We start from the raw sequence: 16,909 nt of genomic DNA on the forward strand, positions 1-16,909 counted from the left end.
AGTTTTGCGCAGGGGTGACTTGCTCAATAATGCACCCTTCGCTGGCTTCTTTCCCCTCTCACAGCCCTACTTCTCTGTCTCAGTGTTTTCTGGGATCACCTCCCGACGATCTACTTCCATTCAAATCCTCTCAGGTCAGGTGAGTGATGGGAAAAGAGCGTAGCCTTTGACAGTGGAGGGGCCAGGAGGAGCCTCATGGGGGAGGGAAGGGGAGCAATGGACCCAGGGCCTACACGCGAACCCCATCCCCTCGGAACTCACAATTGGCTAGAGCTTTTCTCTCCCCCACTCCCCCCAGACCTTTAATGTCAACTGAATTCGCAAATGGCCACACTATTCCAAGCCCCTTCGGGCCAGTTGCCACCCACAGCCTCTCCTTGGGCTGTTTGCTCTCCTTTAGGGGAGAAGCACTGTTATCCCTAGGAGCTCCCTTAAGCTCCTCTGTCCTAGGCAGCCCTACCTCGGCTGATTGAGCAAGTCCAGAAGCCTGTAATCACTGCCGTCACCTCTAGAGGCCACCCACGCACCAGCAAAGCTAACCGTTATTTCCTTTATTAGGGCCCATCCCATTCTGCTCCTGCGTTTAAGTTGCAACATTCTGCCTGCCCCACACTGGACCTCCTCTTCCAGGAAACATTCTCAGAGCTCTGCAGGTAACAGTTTTTCTGTGATTGCCTTCCCTTGCGATATATTTTAAAATTCTGTGATCTCTTTGGGACCTTGGAAGCTCGTGTTGGAGGTCTGAGATGCCACATGCCTAGGCAGGCTGGATGCCACTTGCACCAAGAGTGAGGAAACCCGTGATGCTAATTTCCAGCCAATGGGCAGGGTCTTTGCCTGGCCCTTAGTCCAAAACAGGTTTCAAGGCCGGGCCTGGGGGCTCACACCTGTAATCCTAGCACTCCGGGAGGCCAAGGCAGAAGGATAGCTTGAGCTCAGGAGTTTGAGAACAGCCTGAGCAAGAGCAAGACCCTGTCTCTACTAAAAATAGAAAAAATTAGCCGGGTGTGGTGGTGTATGCCTGTGAACCCAGCTACTTGGGAGGCTGAGGCAGGAGGATCACTTGAACCCAGGAGTTTGAGGTTGCTGTGAGCTATTATGACACCACGGCACTCTAGCCCAGGCAACAGAGCAAGATTCTGTCTCACAAAAAAACAAAAATCAGGTGTCAAGACTGTCACACAGCTAACAGGACAGTGGGGTCCTCCCATCAAGGGATGAGGAGACTGGAGAGCTTACACCCCATCCCAGCTGGCAGGGAGTGGGACTCTGGCTCAACCTGCCTGGGGCCCCAGCCCTGGCCCTTAACAGGAAGGTTCATGAAGCTCAGGGGCTGGGGAACTGGGATCATTTGCCATAGACCACCTCTGGGTGCACGGGGGCTGTGCTTGCCTGGGGCCGTATTGGAGTCCACGGAAGAGCATGGGAAAGGTGAGGGCAGGTTCCGCAGTCAGGCTGGGCTGAAGACAGAGGCCTGGGATGGCTGGAACCTACTGGTCACCCCCAGGCTCACAGCGAAACAATTGCAAACCAACATTCTTTAATTACAAAGGCACTTGAGGACCCCTACAAACCCAAAATCTTCACCAAGAGTGGCCCTGCAGACGCCCCCCTTTTGCCACCCTCTGTCTATCCATCCAGGTATTTAGAGTTCATCGTGACCTGCAGAGGGCTCCACACTGGGCTTGATGAAGATGCCTTCCATGGCCTTCCACGTATTGTGTGTGTTGGCGCTGGACATGCCATGCACCTCATGCTGCCCACGGATGGGGCTCCCATACTGTTCACCCGTCACCGACAGGAACACGGAGGTGCCCACGTGCTGGAAGCGCACCGCAGCCTCGCGATCCCAGTGCTTCCCGGAGCAGCGCACGGTCCACAGGTCCAGGTCGTCACCCTCACCGTCTTCTCCAAAGGCGCTCACCTCCTATGGTGCAGGGGATGGAGGGACAGTGGTCACCACTGTGGCAGTGGGGCACTGGGCCTCTGGTGCTTCCCTGCCCTTCCCTGAGCCTCAGCTCCCCCAGCTGCAAAATTCAAGGCCACAACCCTCCCACACGCGGCGCCCACTCCCCAACACAGGTTCTTCAGACACAAGCAGACCTTGTTCCAGCTGTCTGTGCAGTGACCACCGGCCCCCAGAGCCAAGCCCTGTTCTTCATCGTTCTCCCAGTCCCAATCCCTCAGACCACCTTCAGCCAGAAGTTCAACCTCTCAGGCTGACAGTCAAGATCTCTATCCATCTCAAACTTTTTCTTCCACCGACTCCCAAAACCCCGCTCGGTCCCATTTCAACCCAAGTTCCAATGACCTCTTTGCCTTGGCACAACTCTTCCACAGGCCTGGAAAGCCCCTCTTGTCCCCTCTGTGGCCTGGAGGACTCCGACTCCCCCTTCTAGGCCCAGCCCGAGTTCCTCCTCCGCTGCGGAGTTCCTGTTCCCCATTCTCAAGACTGTGTGGGTCCCCCTCCAGGGCCCTCCTTGACCCCAGAAGAGGAGCTATCCCCACGGATCTCTCTTCCCGTATGCCTCCCTCCTGGGGGGGGGGGGGGGGGCAGGACCCCGGCAGCGTAACCTGTGTCCCCAGAGGGGGCGCTCGGTAAACATTTCCGAATGGAAATTTCCATTTCACAGGAGCAGCTGAGGCGCAGATTGGAACCCAAGGCTCTTGTCCCTGGCCCCTCACACACACTGCCAGGGCCTTTCCTGGGGCCCTAGTGGGGCTCACCTGGTTGTTGGACAGCGGGGACGGAAAGTGGTGCGTGTGCAGGTTCTTCCCGGTGAGCACGTGTGTGAGCCGCACCGCCTGCCCGCAGCGCACCGGGAGCCCACGCGGGCACCCGCCCTCTGAGCCGCCGCGGATCCGCCAGTAGCTATTGGCGTCGTCCGACGCCTCCACGCCGGTCACCGACTGCTGGCCACTACCTGCGGAGTGACACCCACCTCGGTCAATCGCGTAACTCTCTCCAGACACCATGAAATTTCCCCCACGACTCCAAGCCTGGGATCCCAACGGCTCACGCTCAGCCCCCAGCCCTGGCCCCCGGTTGACCCCCTAAGTCCTCTGGCCCACAGTTTCCCGAAGATTCTCCTCGCCCTCGATACCCAGACGACACCCTCAAAGCCCCGGTCCTGTTCCTTCGGTCCCCTGCGACTCCAGATCCCCCGCCGCCCGGCTCCCAGACGGCCCACACCCCGCCCCCACGACCACCCGCCTCCGAACTCCCAGCCCGAGCCGGGCCCCAGCTGATCTCGCGGTCCCGTCCCGCGCACCGGATCCGTATTTGATGTCGTGAGAGTGCAGCCGCACCCTGTGCTGCGTGTTGAGCAGCTTCAGCACCGACCCGCAGGTCACCAGCCCTGCGCCGGTCTTGGCGGCGCCACCGCCCGGCACCAAGAGCGCCAGCACCAGCCCCAGCAGCGCCGGCCGGGCAGCCCCGCCGCGGCCCGCGCTCCACATCGCCCCGGACCGGCTCCAGCCGCTCGGGCCCCCGGGCAGCTTCCGTCCCCCCGGCGAGCCAATCAGGCTCTGACAGCGCCGGCTCGCGGCAGCCAATCGTCGGCCCGCGCGGCGCACCGCCTGCACCGCCATTGGGTCGGCGTGGTGGGGACCCGCCCCCGGCTTTCGGAAGCGGCGGGTGGGCGGGGACTGGGGACGCAAGAGGGGTTCTGATTGACCCACGCTTTACAGGACTCGCCAATGGGGATCGAGGGAGGGCGGCCGCGGCGCGGAGCCCTGCCGCGCTCAAAGCAGCACCTGCCGGTGAGGACGCCGCTCTCCGCGGCCGCTGCGCTTCTGGACGCCGGCCCAGGGGCCCAGCGGGAACCTGTTCACGAAGTTTCTTGATCCTGGATGGACCCCTGGGCCCTCAATTATGAGTCCTTCCCCCTGAACCCTGGGCCCGCAGCTGCAGGGTCTCGAGGTTGCTGGATCACTAGAGTTTGTGGTCACAAAGTCGACGGATCCTAGAGTTACCGAATCGCCTGTTCCTTCAGTCCCTGGACCCCAGGATTAATTAATCACCCAGTCATTTGTTCATAGCCCCCTCTCTGACACTGAGTCACCTCAGTCCCAAGTCCTTGGGTTTCTGAATTCCTTTGGTACTCAGACATTTGACTCCTGCCATGGCTGAATTTCATGGTCACTGGGTCATCCGGCAGCAGGGGGCAACAAGGAGCTGTGATGTCCGATCCTCGCAGGTTCTCACCAGATGGCTCCAAAGCTATCTTAGGAGACCACAGCGCAGGGAGGCCAAGGGGCCGTGGGAACCAAGCCTGAGTGACTGTGTGTCCCAGGCCTCCTGGCCATGAGCAGTTTGACGAAGCTCAGAGTGTTGTCATCTCAGTCTTCAAGGGAGGAAAACTTACACCACTGTTCACTTATTAATTCATGGAACATTCTTACAGTGACTTCACTCCAGGTCCCCTGCTGGGGGCGTATTACAGAGGAACTAGCTCTGGGCTATATTATCCAAGAGGCTGACTAAGCATGTACTTGAAGCACTAGCAAAGCAGGAAGAAAAGTTTATATTTAATTAAATCATCCAGAATTTTGCATTCAGAAAATCCAGAGTTAAGCCATCTTAATTACAGCAACATGTTATTTGGGGTTTTTCGTGTTTATATTGTTTTTGTTTTGAATTACATATGGGATAAGGCACTTTGATCTTTTCAGCACTTAGGGTGTCTAAATGGTTGAAGGTGTGCCCTGGATTTGGCAGTCTCTGCACTTGAGAGGCCTCCAGTCCAGGGTGGAGGAGTCAGAGTACAATCAGAGAGGCAATGGAGATGTCTCTTGGACATGTCAGCAGGTGTCTCAAACTTAACATGTCCAAAGCAGAACTCGTGGTCTCTACCCTCGAACTGCTCCTTCTCCAGGCCTCCGAGTCGCAGTAAATGGCACCTCCATTCACCAGTTGCTCAGGCCCAAAACTTGGGATTCTTCTTTGATTCCACTTTACCACATCTAATTCAACAGGTTTTGATGGCTCTGACTCCAAAATGGATTTCGAGGCATCCCTCCTGAGTCCCTTGTCACCACCCTGATTCATGCCCCTCCATCTCCCCTCCAGATATCTACCACTGCCTCCTCCTGACAGGCCTCCTGCTTCCACTGCACTGGCTTCTCCAAGGCATTCTCCACACAGGGAAATGGCAAAAGCATAAGTCAGATCATGCCAGTCGCATGGTAAAAGCCCCCAACAGTTTGGCAGTTGCACTTTGGACCAGAAGATGGTGAGGACAAGGCAGGCAATCTCCCTGTCAGGCAAGATTCTACGTAGGCTGAGCCCCTGGAACCAGGGTGGGGGTAGCCAATGTGGCTCTTTCTTGACTCTCGTGGGATTTGGTAACCTCTCATAACTGTTCCTGCGTCTCTCTGCAGGCCACCTTCTCCGGGTCACCCTGTGGGCAGATTATGGCATCTCCAACCAGAATCTTCAGGTTCAGATTCTCAAGGGAGAGTCTGGTCAGCTCAACTTGGGTGCAAGGACTGCTCAAGGTGCAGACAGCTGTGGAGAGGAGGAAGAGGGGTAGTAGCCTCCAAACACGGCCGCTAACCATGCCTCCCATCCCTGTAAGCAAAAGAGCTGGAATCTACTTCCTCTCCCCTTGAATCTGAGCAGGTCTTGTGATTCACTTTGACCACTAGAACACTGAAGAAGTAAGTGCTTTTGGGGACTTCTGAGTACCAGTCATAGGAACTCAGGAGGGTCCCGCTTCCTCCCCCTAGGAGGCCAGTGGCGGCACCATGCAGTAATGGCATGCAGGCCAGACCACTGCATGGTGCGAGGGCATAGGGAGAGGGACCCTGGAGGGTGAAAGGCCATCTGAAATATTCCAGCCACAGCCCAGCTCCCAGCTGAAAGCAGTCACATGCCCAGCGGAGCCTGTCAACCCTGTGTTATGAAAAATAATCATTGTTTGAAGACACTTAGGTCTTGGAGTGGTTTGTACACAGCAATATGCCTGAAACAGCAGCTAAGGACCCTGTTTCTAGCACAATACCAGTGGTTTCCAAAGGGGCTGTTCCCACCACAGGGCTGTGTGCCTCTGAGGCTGGGTGGGAGTATGTTCTTGTTTCTCTTGATGACTTGGCAGCAGGACCTGGGAAACTGTTGGGAATCATGGCGAGTGCTGTCTCTTGGAACCTGAGGGCTCTCCTCGTCACTCCATTCTACCGACAGGATATCTTGCTTCTCTCAACAGGGGTGGACAATGGCTGCTCCGCACCATCCATGTGTGTCTTCTGCAATCAGTGCACCCACCAGCATCTCTCAGTCCATGCCGACTGCAGGCTCCTGGGAAAGAGCCTGACTGGCCTAGCTTGGAATAGGGATGTGCCAATAGGGCCAATCAACTATGGCCAAGTGGTATGACAATAAGGTACAAAAATGGAGCTGTTATGGCCTCACACTGTGGTGGTGGCAGTGATGGGTGGCCTCAGGGAACAGGAATCAAGTCAAGTGTGTGCCCTAAAAGATCTTTGTCACAAGAGCTCTTTGGAAAAATAGGTCCCTCATGTGCCCACCTTAGGATCCTGGTCCCTCTGAATGGCAGATGAGCAAATGCTCCTCCTCCTTGAATCGCAGGTGTGTGTCTGGCTCCAGAGGCTATAGTTGCTGTGTCCTCACACATGGGCCTCTGGTCACGGCCACACCTGTCAGGTACTTATAGTCAAGCTTGCATGAGCAGGCCTGGCCTCTGTGCACCAGGGTAGCATCCAAGGATTGAGAGAGACCAACCGACTCTCCGCAAGGGAGTTTGCACCAGGAAGGCAGAGTTGGAGCACCTTCACGTGTTCTCTTGTCCTCCACTGAGACCCGGCCACAGAGGCAGAGGGGCAGAGGGAGAGGCTGAGCTGCTCTCTCTTGATGAAGGTGCCTAGCGTGACAAGACTGGCTGTCCTCGGAAGACAGAGGGAAGGGGTGTGCTGTGCTCTTGGCACAGGACGGCCACAAGCCCCTGGAGACCATTGGAGACCTGCCAATGACAGCACAAGCTGTGTCCACAGACACTTCTAGAGAGAGCTGCCCTGCCCAGAGCTGCTGCCAGGAAGTCAGTCACGGGGCCAGCCCTGGGCAGCCAATCCACAGCCTGACCAAGCAGCAGCCACCATGTGGCCTGGCATGGAGACTCCCGATTCTCACGAGTTGGAGCTGGGAATGCAAAAGAGGAAGACAGGTGGCTGGGAGCGCCCCAGGAGAGGGTAGACACACAGCTCCTGCGTCGGGTGAAGATGTGGCGTGTTGAAGGGAGAAAGGAGCCACCCCAGGCAGAGAAAGAGCTCCCCAGAAGCAGGATCAGGGGCCATGAGGGGTTATGAGGAGCCTCTTCAGAGGCTTGAAGAGCCAGGAAGCTGCAGACTGGAGTTGGGAAAAGCCACAAAGCAAAGTGGGCAGCACGTGGCAAGGTGGCTGGTCTTTCAAGAGGAGCAGCCCCGAGGCAGAGCACTGGCAGCTGTCAGGAAGGCTGGCTGCGGCCCCGCTGGCCCCGCTGAAGGTGCTACCCAAGGGCAGGTGTGCAGGAGCACAGAAACGGAGGCTGAACTCTCAGGACATGAAAACCGCGCTCTGTCAACACAGGCTTTATTTCTATTTCATACACTGGCTTCCCTGAGGGTCTCAGCAAAGCTCGCTGTGGGCGTTCAGCCACTGCTGACCCCTGTGCAGGGCAGGGGCTGCTGAGTGGGCAATAACTCTATGACGGAGCAGGAGGGGGAGCAGGGGATCAAGTGCTCAGTGTCACTTCCAGGGACCTCATGGGGGGTCACTGTGGCCCACGTCCACAGAGTGGCTGACCAAGGCCTCCGCACCAGGCTGAGGGAGGTTCTGGGACCCACTTTCATCCTTGGAGACTGAGGCCTCGTCCTCGACCTCAACCCTGTCACTGTACTCGCTGTCTTCACTGGTCAGTATTTCCTTGGACTTGGTGGGACTGGAGCCCACACCAGTGCCAGAGGACACCGAGAGCTTGGGCTCCACCAGGCTCCTGAGTATCTGGTCCTCAGCTGTCACTGGCTTCTGAGAGCTGAGCAGCTGGCCGGCTGGCAAGTCAGTGAAGAGCATGTGGCAGGACTCTGTGGCCTGGAGCTGGCCCTGGTCAGTGTCAGAGGCCTGCGTGGAGGGGGCCTGCGTGGAGGGGGCCTGCGTGGAGAGGAGGTTCATGGAGAGGGGCTGTGTGGAGGGGGGCAGCGTGGAGGGGGACTCGGTGCTGCGCTGGGAGGCCTGCCAGGCCCTCTTGGCCTTCTCCAGCTTGCGCCGCAGGCAGGCCCAGTTGATCTCTGAGGACAGGTGGATGTGAGAGCCCTTCACCTGCTTGAAGCCCAGGAGAAGGTCCATGAGCATCTCAGTGAGGAGGAAGGAGCCGAAGCCCAGCTGCTTACTGAGGTTGTTCTCGAACTTGTACTTGCAGATGAGCAGGGAGACCGCCTGCTGGGTCAGGAAGTTGAGGAGTTCCTCGTACCAGGGGTTGCTGAAGTGGGACGTGCTGGGCTTGGACGGGATGGAGGGCAGCGGCTGCTTCTTCGAGAACTTGCTGTCGGGGTTCTGCGTGGCAGCCAGGGAGGGAAAGGGACACATGTCACAGCTCATTGGCTCTATCCCTCCTCCCTCCCTGTGATGCCCCTCACACCTGTGGCACCCTCCTTGGCAGCCCAGCCAGCCCTGGGGTCACAAACACGGTTGCCAGCTTGTCACACTGACACAGTCTTGCCACATGTGCTATGCTGTCACACTCAACAGCCAACCCTCATGCTCACCTCATCACACCTACTGCACCTGTTAGGCCAGGGGCAAGGTGGGCGACCCAGTCACCGGGCCAGCGAAACCTGAGCCTTGACTGCCTGGGCTCCTGTAGGCTCCTGCCCAGGCCTGTGCTCAGAGGGACACATTCCTGGGCCTTGCTGGGGGAGGGGAGGGATGGGGGACTGCCAGAAACCCACCAGGGTGAGGCCACCTGCATCTTCTAAGTATCCTCCCTGGGCAGCTTCCCAGGCAGGGTAAAGAGACTGGAGAGTCCTGCCCTAGGCAGCTGGACCAGAGGGAGCTGGGCCTAGGATGTGGAGCCCCACGCTGGGCTAAGGCTGCTGTCCACGAGGGACAGGACCCTCCCCATGTGGGAGAGCCTCCAAGATTCACATACAAATGTTAAAAAAATACCCAGGATAAAAAATAGCCTTTATTCATCTTTGACAACACCTGGTAGTAGCTCAGCCAGGATTCCTGGTCCCTCATTAGCTTGTCTCCTGACCAAGAGGTTTCCACAGTGCAGGGAAGGAGATCTGGGCCTTGGGTACTTGCTGGGCACAGTGGCTGCTAGGAGTGGCGGGTGAAGGAGCCTTTCTGTGAACTCATACCAACGACACCCAGCCCCACTCTCGAGGTGGTCACATTTGGACATGACGAGTTGGAGGATGAGGAGAAGCTTCTTATGAAGGAGGTGAGTGGGGAGAGCGTGGGGAGGAGGTGGGAGCACGACGGGAGGCAGGTGGAGGCACGCCGAGGTGCCACTGGGCCCGTGAGGTGGCCCTGGCTGGAGGCCACTTCCACCACAACCCCAGGGGCGGGCAAGGTGAGGTGCAGGCCCCGCCAGGGCCTGGCCCTCTGGCTGGAGCTCAGGGACACAGGTGGTTCCTTTAACTTGGGATCTGAGTCAGGTGCCTCCTGCCTGGGATGAAGGGAGGGGCTGTGGACATTGGGCTTTTCTGCGGGTGTCACCTTGAGCCTGAATTTGGTGGCGATCTGGGCATTAGACGTGGAAGGGGAGGCCTGTTGTCCATTGATTTTTCCGCAAAACATCCTGGAGCTGGAGTCTGTGGTGGGGAGGAAGTCACAGGGCTCCTCCGTGTCGGTCGTGGTTGTGGTTGCAGTTGCGGTTGCTCTTGCGGTTGCGGTTGTGGTGAACTTGGAGCCTGGCAACAGCAGGTCAAAGTTAACTGGCAGCTCTACAGTGGACTTGAAGTTGGCAGGGAAGAGAGGGCAGCCGTCGCGGCGGCGGGCGCCACTGAGCTTGTCCACAGCCTGGCTGACCACGCCCTGCAGGGCGGGGAAGAGGTGATGCTTGGCCAGGAAGTCCAGGGTGCGATGGGGCTGCCGGAGTGAAGAGTAGCCAGGCAGGTTGAAGGATGCCGGCTGGTTCAGTAGCGACTTGATGTCCTTGTTGAACTCTGGCTTGAGGAAGATCAGCTCGCGCTCTTTAGGCCCCAGCTCTGACGCTTCCGGTGTGCCTGACCTTGAGTCCAGCAGCCCTGAGAACCAGGACAGGGGCTGCTCCTGGGTCCACTGGCTGCTGGTCTGGCTGCCCAGCGAGTCCCACAGCAGGGAGTCTTGGGAGCAGGACTGACTCGGGCCTTTCTGCAAAGAGAGGGCCACTCTGAGAAGTGTCCAGGAGCAACCAAGCCAGGCCTGACCCTGGCCCTGGATGGGAGTCCATCCCACCCAGCCCAAGCCTTGGCCCCAGATCTCACCCCTTTGTTCTCCAGCCGTAGCAGCCGCTTGAGGTTCTTCTCTAGCAGGAGCTCGTCTGTCACAGGTGGCAGTGAGCCTAAGCCACGAGCTCCCAGGTCACTGTCCCAGCTGTGGGAGCCCAGCTGGCCAGCTGTGAGGCTGCCATGGGAGTCGGACATGGAACTAGAGCAGGACGGGTAGTTGTTGGGGCGTCCCGTGCACAGGCTGGGCCGAGCACGGTGCCGGTGCACAGTTCTGAGGCTGGGCCGGGCACGTGCCCGCCGCCTGTCACTTGGCATCTCCACTGGGTCCTGTACCTGCACCAGCGGCACCCCGGCCTCTGTCTTCACAGCAGTCATGCGCTCAGTCGCCTCCTCCACCACCGTCTGCAGGCTTTCCAGCACCTGGCCCTCGGTCAGGAAATCCAGGAAGGTGCCAAAGGGCTGAGGGCCTGTCCTGTTTTGGCGGCGGCACCGAAGTGCTGAGCTGCCATACATGGATGGTGGGTGTGGCTCACGGCCCAGCTTGGAGGTTGGCCCCATTTCCGGGAACAGTGGCTTCTTGGGTGGCTGCAACTGAGCAGACAGGCAATCACAGTGGACAGGGATGTCCTGCAGGTAGAGGGGCCCCTGGGGTACTCCTAGGGTGCCACTAGGAGCTGGGTGTGAACAGTAGAAGGAGGTGCATTTTGGAGTCGGGCAGCCCTGGGTTTGCCACCTTCAGGCTGTGTGGCAGTGTGCACAATGGCGCCTCCTGAGGTCTAATTTCCTCATCTGAAAGTGGGGATCATTTAGGGTCACCCTGAAGCTCCCCTGACACCATGGCCACGGAGTCTGAAAGCCTGTTTCTGCCCTCACACATGGCATGAATTGGCAAGCATGAAGGCCCTCTGAGTCTCTCTCCAGTTCCTCATCTGTCCATGCAGCAGGCCAGCCCTGTCTCCACTGCTGGGCTGGAGAGAACACCTGAGGTCCTGAGCCCTGCACTACCCATGGCTGCTTCTCTGACTTGAGCTGTAGGCCCTTAGCCGGCTCCATGCTCCCACTCTGGGTTCCCAGGCTGCCTAAGCACCTCCCAGGTCGCTGGAAGTCAGGGGGACACAGGGAATGAAACTGAGAGTGCTCAGGGCCCAGCAGGGGGTCATAGGAAAGGTCAAGGCAATGATGACCTCACTGAGAGGCCCAGCGAAGAGGTCACTGGGAAATGAAAAAAGGAGGCTGTGGTCTGGGGTGCCAGGATTGGTGGGGAACACGTTGGGGGTTTCAGGGTCAGAGCCCTGCTGGGCACACTTACCCGTGCCACATACGTAGAGTGGCCAGTCTCGTCGTCGGCCAAGTATCCCGAGTGGTGGCGGCAGCTGCCCATCGTGCCGGGGTCCCGGCCCGCGGCCCACCTCCTCTTTCTTCAATTCCACAGCACAGCCGCAGACCCCTCTCTGCGCAGGGTGGGGAGACGGCGTGAGGGTCTGTCCAGGCCTCCATGGGTCCATGTGTGTCAGCGGTCCCGGGGCCCGTGGGTCCCTCGCTCCGCTCACCCCCCGTCCTTTATGCATCGGGCCCTTGCCCTGCGGGGAGCCCCCCAGGCAACTGCGGTCCGATTCCAGAGGCGTCGGGCTGGGGTCGCTGAGGACGCCCGCATGCCTTCTCCGACCGTGTCTGGGTCTGGGTGTGTCCGACCCTCCCTCCTCCCAGAGCCAGGGTGCCCGGGCCGCCTCCCAGCTCACCAGCGCCGGCCCGGCCGTGTGCGCCCGCGCGACGGCGGTGGCACAGTGCGCTCCAACGGCCGGCGAGCGGCGCTCTTGCTCATTTGCATACTGCGTCGTCGTTGGTTCGCTCCGGACTGCTCGCCCATTCGCTTCTCCGACACAATGGCTGGGGGCGGGGCAAGCATTGGCTCCTCCCCCACGCCAATGGGCTCTGCCCCACCCACATTCGCGGGGAGCTGGGGCTGGAGACCCGAGCAGCCGGAGGCGGCGGCTAGGCAGTGGGTGACCCGCACCTGCCCAAAGGCACGGCCTCTACCAGAAACGCAAGCACCTTCCTCGGTTCCTCCCGGTCGCTGATTCCTCCTTTCCAGGAGTGGATGAGACCTCTTGCCCCTGGCAGCCTCCCTGTGGGCAACCTCCCAAGTCACAGACCTAGCTTCAATTCCTAGCTCTGCTGTTTCCTGCCGGTGTGACTCAGCCTCTCCGAGCTTGTCTCCTCATCTGTAAATGGGTTTGAGTGTCCTTCCACGTGGGAGTATGGAGATTAAAATCTTCATACAACACAGCCGGTATCCCAACAGGTAACTTACCTCCTCTCCCCACTATTCCCCTCCGTCCAATAAATTCATCAGGCAACACAACATCCTACCATGTTATCACCTCCTTGGAGAAACCTTCCCAGAAATCCTCCCACCCTCAAGAGAATTCATAGTAGACTCCATCCCAGACTCTGCCACATCATGTTGTTACTTAGTCGTCTAGCAGATGTCGCTTCTTTGGGGCAGGAACTGAGGCAGTCGCTCTTAATCTCCAGTACTGCCAATGGCTGGCATCCAGTAGGTGCTCAACAAATGTCAGTTTCCTCCTTCCAATCTGCAGACCCTCGAGGCCTCTAGCCTTTCCAAGATCAGCTTCCCAGTGGAGAATGGTTGAGGTCTGGCAATTCAACAATCACGGTGATTGAACATGGCAGTCCTTCTGCCAAGAGCATGGTTGAAGGACTCTATGAGGCCTCCAATCCTTAAATGCCCCATGAGGTATTTGTTATTCCCAAGCTCTGCTCTGCCCTCTCTGCCCCTAAACTAGGGGGCAGCCAAGGTCCAGAAAACTACAGCAGGCCTGGGTGCAGGCCCAGAGCTTAAGGTTCAGTCCCAGCTCTGCTACTCCTGGCAGGACCACACTTCCTCTCTCTCAGCCCCAGTTTCCTTATCTGTAAAACAGATATGACATTACCAATCTCGTAGGCTGGACAAAAATATCACACTTGCCATAGGGAAAATCAAGACAGCCACATGACAATGAAAATTCTAGCTGTCAACATGTTGACCATATGTATAGTCATGGGTATACAAATAGTGGACCAAAAAGAAAAAAGTGAAGCTATGAATGTAAAAGTTGTAGCCTGGCACACAGCTCAAAATGGAAAAGGGGCTAATATTTTCTCAAATGAAGCCATTGGTATATATGTTCTCTTTCATTTTCTTATTGTCTAGAGCTCAAGGAAAAAAAAAATCAACAAATCAGGAAAAAGCCTCCCCTTAGAAAAAATTGGCAAAAGACCAAAAAGCAATTTGGAAAAGAATAAAAATAGCTAATGATATGAAAAAGTTCACAGGCACTGCTATAAAAAAAGAAACTATAAGAATAAGATAATATTGATGTGATCATCTTTATCTTCTCAAAACAACACAAAAAACATTTGTGTTGGGGAGGAATTGGGTATGTTTATTTGCTGGAAGGACACAAGTATCCGGGTTTTTTTTTGTTTTTTGTTTTTTTTTGGTCTTTTTCATACTAAATACCACTCTTGCAGAGGAAAGTTCCGCTTCGTTATAAGCGGTGTAGGACCACGCCGCACCGCTAGGTGGCGAGGATAAAGGCGCAGCGCGGCGCAGCCGCAGCGGGGCGTGTGCGTCGGGGCGGGGCCTCGGGCAGCGTCCGGGGCGGGGCCTGAGCTGCGCGACCCCCTCCCTGCAGGTCGCGACCCGCGGGCCTGGATGCTATGGCCCGGCCTCGCGTGCGCCTGGTGGTCACCGCGGACGATTTTGGTTACTGCCCGCGGCGCGATGAGGGCATCGTGGAGGCCTTCCTGGCCGGGACCGTGACCAGCGTGTCCCTGCTGGTCAACGGCGCGGCCGCCCAGAGCGCGGCGGAGCTGGCCCGCAGGTGAGGGCGGCCCCGCAGGGTCCGGGCGGGCTGGGGGCGCCCCCGCCCCGCGGGCGTCCGTGCTCCCGTCCGTGCTCCGCCCGCAGGCACAGCATCCCCACGGGCCTCCACGCCAATCTGTCCGAGGGCCGCCCGGTGGGCCCGGCCCGCCACGGCGCCTCGACGCTGCTCGGCCCCGAAGGTTTCTTCCTCGGCAAGATGGGATTCCGGGAGGCGGTGGCGGCCGGAGGCGTGGCTTTGCCCCAGGTGCGGAGGCGTAGCTGCAACAGGATCCTCGCTATGACCCCCAAATTCTGCCCGTGAAGGCTTAGGGGCAGGAGCTGGCACTGAATGATTTCCTCATTCAAACCCTGGAGCAGTCCCCACACATAAGCTCAAGGAGGGGATCCTCCTCGGCCCTTGACTCTCAAGGTGTCAACCGTCCTCTCCCTCCAGGTGCGGGAGGAGCTAGAAGCCCAACTAAACTGCTTCCAGGAGTTGCTGGGCAGGGCCCCCACGCACGTGGACGGGCACCAGCACGTGCACGTTCTCCCAGGTGCGCGGATTGGGGCGCCCAGGCGGGGTGGGTGGAGGTTGGGGGAGGCTGATGCTCCCCGGTGAGGGGACATGCTCCTCCCTGAGCCCGCTCGCCCGCAGGCGTGTGCCAGGTGTTCGCCGAGGCGCTGCAGGCCTACGGGGTGCGCTTCACACGGCTGCCGCTGGAACGCGGCGTGGGCGGCTGTGCGTGGCTGGAGGCCCCGGCGCGCGCCTTCGCCTTCGCCGTGGAGCGCGACGCCCGGGCCGCCGTGGGCCCCTTCTCCCGCCACGGCCTGCGGTGAGGCCCCTCGCCCCCCCCCCCCCGCCCCCACCCCCTGTCCCGCACAGGTGCCAGGGCGTCTGGCCAGGCGTACTACTGGCCGTCTGTTGCCGCTTCTCAACCAGGAAGCGCCCCACCCCCAACCTAGCCCCGCACCTGCCCAACCCCGCCGCTGATGTCCGGCACCCACAGGTGGACAGACGCCTTCGTGGGCATGAGCACTTGCGGACGGCACATGTCTGCCCATCGCGTATCAGGGGCGCTGGCGCGGGCCCTGGAAAATATCCCAGCGGGCCATGCCCTGACAGCAGAGCTGATGGCACACCCCGGCTACCCCAGTGTGCCTCCGGCTGGGGGCTGTGGTGAAGGCCCCGACGCATTCTCCTGCTCTTGGGAGCGGCTGCATGAGCTGCGTGTCCTCACTGCACCCACGCTGCGGGCCCGGCTTGCTCAGGAAGGTGTGCAGCTCTGCGCCCTCGACGACCTGGACTACAAGAAGCCTGGGGAGGGGGTCCCCTGTGAGGCCACTCTGGAACCCTTCCTGGAGCCCTCCCCATCTTGACCCTTACAGACAGCCAAGCACTAATGCCCTTTAGTGTCGAGGAAGGGGGCCGGGATTAAGCAAGCACTGGCACAGCCCAGAACCAGGCTCTTGAGCAAGGTCTGTAACTACCCTGGGTGGGACACTGCCACCTCTGTGCCCAGGTCCTCAGGCCTCAGAATGGCATCCAGAGCTTGAGCAGCCCCTCTTGGCTACAGGTGGGCCCAACCTGTGACATCTGGGCCTAGGACCTGCAGAGCATTTGGTGCCCTTTCATGTTGCAGTGTAAAACACCTTCATTGTTTAAGGGGGAGTGGGGAAGAGGTTGCTATATTAATAAAATAAAGTGTCTTTCAGACTTGGGTGGTTTATAAAGTGTGCCCAGGGAACCATCACAGAAACAAGAATGGACACAGAACAATTCCCTCTTGGCTCAAACCAAGTCAGTATTCCAGAAAAGATAGCAAAACATTGCCCACATTCTAGTTTTGTTCATGCTTAGGTTTTCTCTATTTTTTTTTTTTTTTTATAGAGACAGGGTCTCACTGTGTCACCCAGTCTAGAGTACAGTGGCTCAATCATAGCTCAGTGTAACTTCAAACTGGCCTCAAGTAGTCCTCTTGTCTCAGCCTCCGGAAGTGCTGGGATTACAGGCCACCACACCTGCACCTTTATTTATTTTGTGGGGGTAGGGGAGGGGTTGGAGAAGATTGTCTCACCGGGCTGCTTTTTGAGAGGCACATTATAGTCTCAATTTTGATTTAAAAGGAAGTCACCTGTTGTAAGTGAGCCAGCCATTCTAGAGGCTAGGCTTGAGGAGGTCCTGCAAGCTCACGGGAGCACATGTAAATTTTCCCAGGAGGGGCAGTGCTCCGTGGAACTCCTAACTGGGCCCGGTGATGCATGGGTGCCCTGTGGACCGGCCCTGTGTGGTGTGGATAAAGGCTCCTGAGATGCAGGGAGCAGATGGGGAAGGCAGTGGGGAGTTCTCAGGAGCAGAGTCCTGCTCAGCTCTGAAGGATGGAAAGGCAGATGGAACACCATGTGGTCCTTCTCGTCTCATTTAATTTCATGTAAGTGACTATGAAGCAGGCACCAATGTCCCCATTTTACAGATAAAGAGGTGGGAGTGGCAGAGCAAGGCTTTGAACCCACTCACTCATTTGATGTGCACGGGGCCCTGGCCTGTACCAAGCATGCAATCAGGTGCCAAGAGAGCTCTCACCTGGCCTAGGAAGGCCAGAGGGACACGCAGCT

The 16,909-nt window shown here is 58.3% G+C and overlaps 3 protein-coding genes across 3 annotated transcripts; 1 reads left to right on the plus strand and 2 right to left on the minus strand.

Moving 5' to 3' along the window:
- Positions 1 to 1,523: 1,523 nt before the first annotated feature.
- SDF2L1 (stromal cell derived factor 2 like 1) lies at positions 1,524 to 3,537 on the minus strand. Its single transcript, XM_045535128.1, has 3 exons — positions 3,273 to 3,537; positions 2,728 to 2,924; positions 1,524 to 1,927 (listed from the first exon to the last, which is right to left on the minus strand). Exons 1-3 carry the CDS (start codon positions 3,457 to 3,459, stop codon positions 1,646 to 1,648), a joined length of 666 nt encoding a protein of 221 aa, XP_045391084.1. The 5' UTR covers positions 3,460 to 3,537; the 3' UTR covers positions 1,524 to 1,645.
- Positions 3,538 to 7,569: 4,032 nt separating this feature from the next.
- CCDC116 (coiled-coil domain containing 116) lies at positions 7,570 to 11,809 on the minus strand. Its single transcript, XM_045535129.1, has 5 exons — positions 11,738 to 11,809; positions 10,465 to 11,019; positions 9,716 to 10,351; positions 8,373 to 8,545; positions 7,570 to 7,988 (listed from the first exon to the last, which is right to left on the minus strand). The coding sequence occupies exons 1-5, from the start codon at positions 11,807 to 11,809 to the stop codon at positions 7,757 to 7,759; spliced, it is 1,668 nt and encodes a 555-aa protein (XP_045391085.1). The 3' UTR covers positions 7,570 to 7,756.
- A 2,294-nt stretch (positions 11,810 to 14,103) lies between these two features.
- YDJC (YdjC chitooligosaccharide deacetylase homolog) lies at positions 14,104 to 16,008 on the plus strand. Its single transcript, XM_045535130.1, has 5 exons — positions 14,104 to 14,315; positions 14,402 to 14,561; positions 14,751 to 14,850; positions 14,952 to 15,129; positions 15,304 to 16,008. Exons 1-5 carry the CDS (start codon positions 14,152 to 14,154, stop codon positions 15,671 to 15,673), a joined length of 972 nt encoding a protein of 323 aa, XP_045391086.1. The 5' UTR covers positions 14,104 to 14,151; the 3' UTR covers positions 15,674 to 16,008.
- The last annotated feature ends 901 nt before the right edge of the window (positions 16,009 to 16,909 follow it).

This window comes from Lemur catta, chromosome 21, assembly GCF_020740605.2.
Source record: "Lemur catta isolate mLemCat1 chromosome 21, mLemCat1.pri, whole genome shotgun sequence".
NCBI classification, from domain to species: domain Eukaryota; kingdom Metazoa; phylum Chordata; class Mammalia; order Primates; family Lemuridae; genus Lemur; species Lemur catta.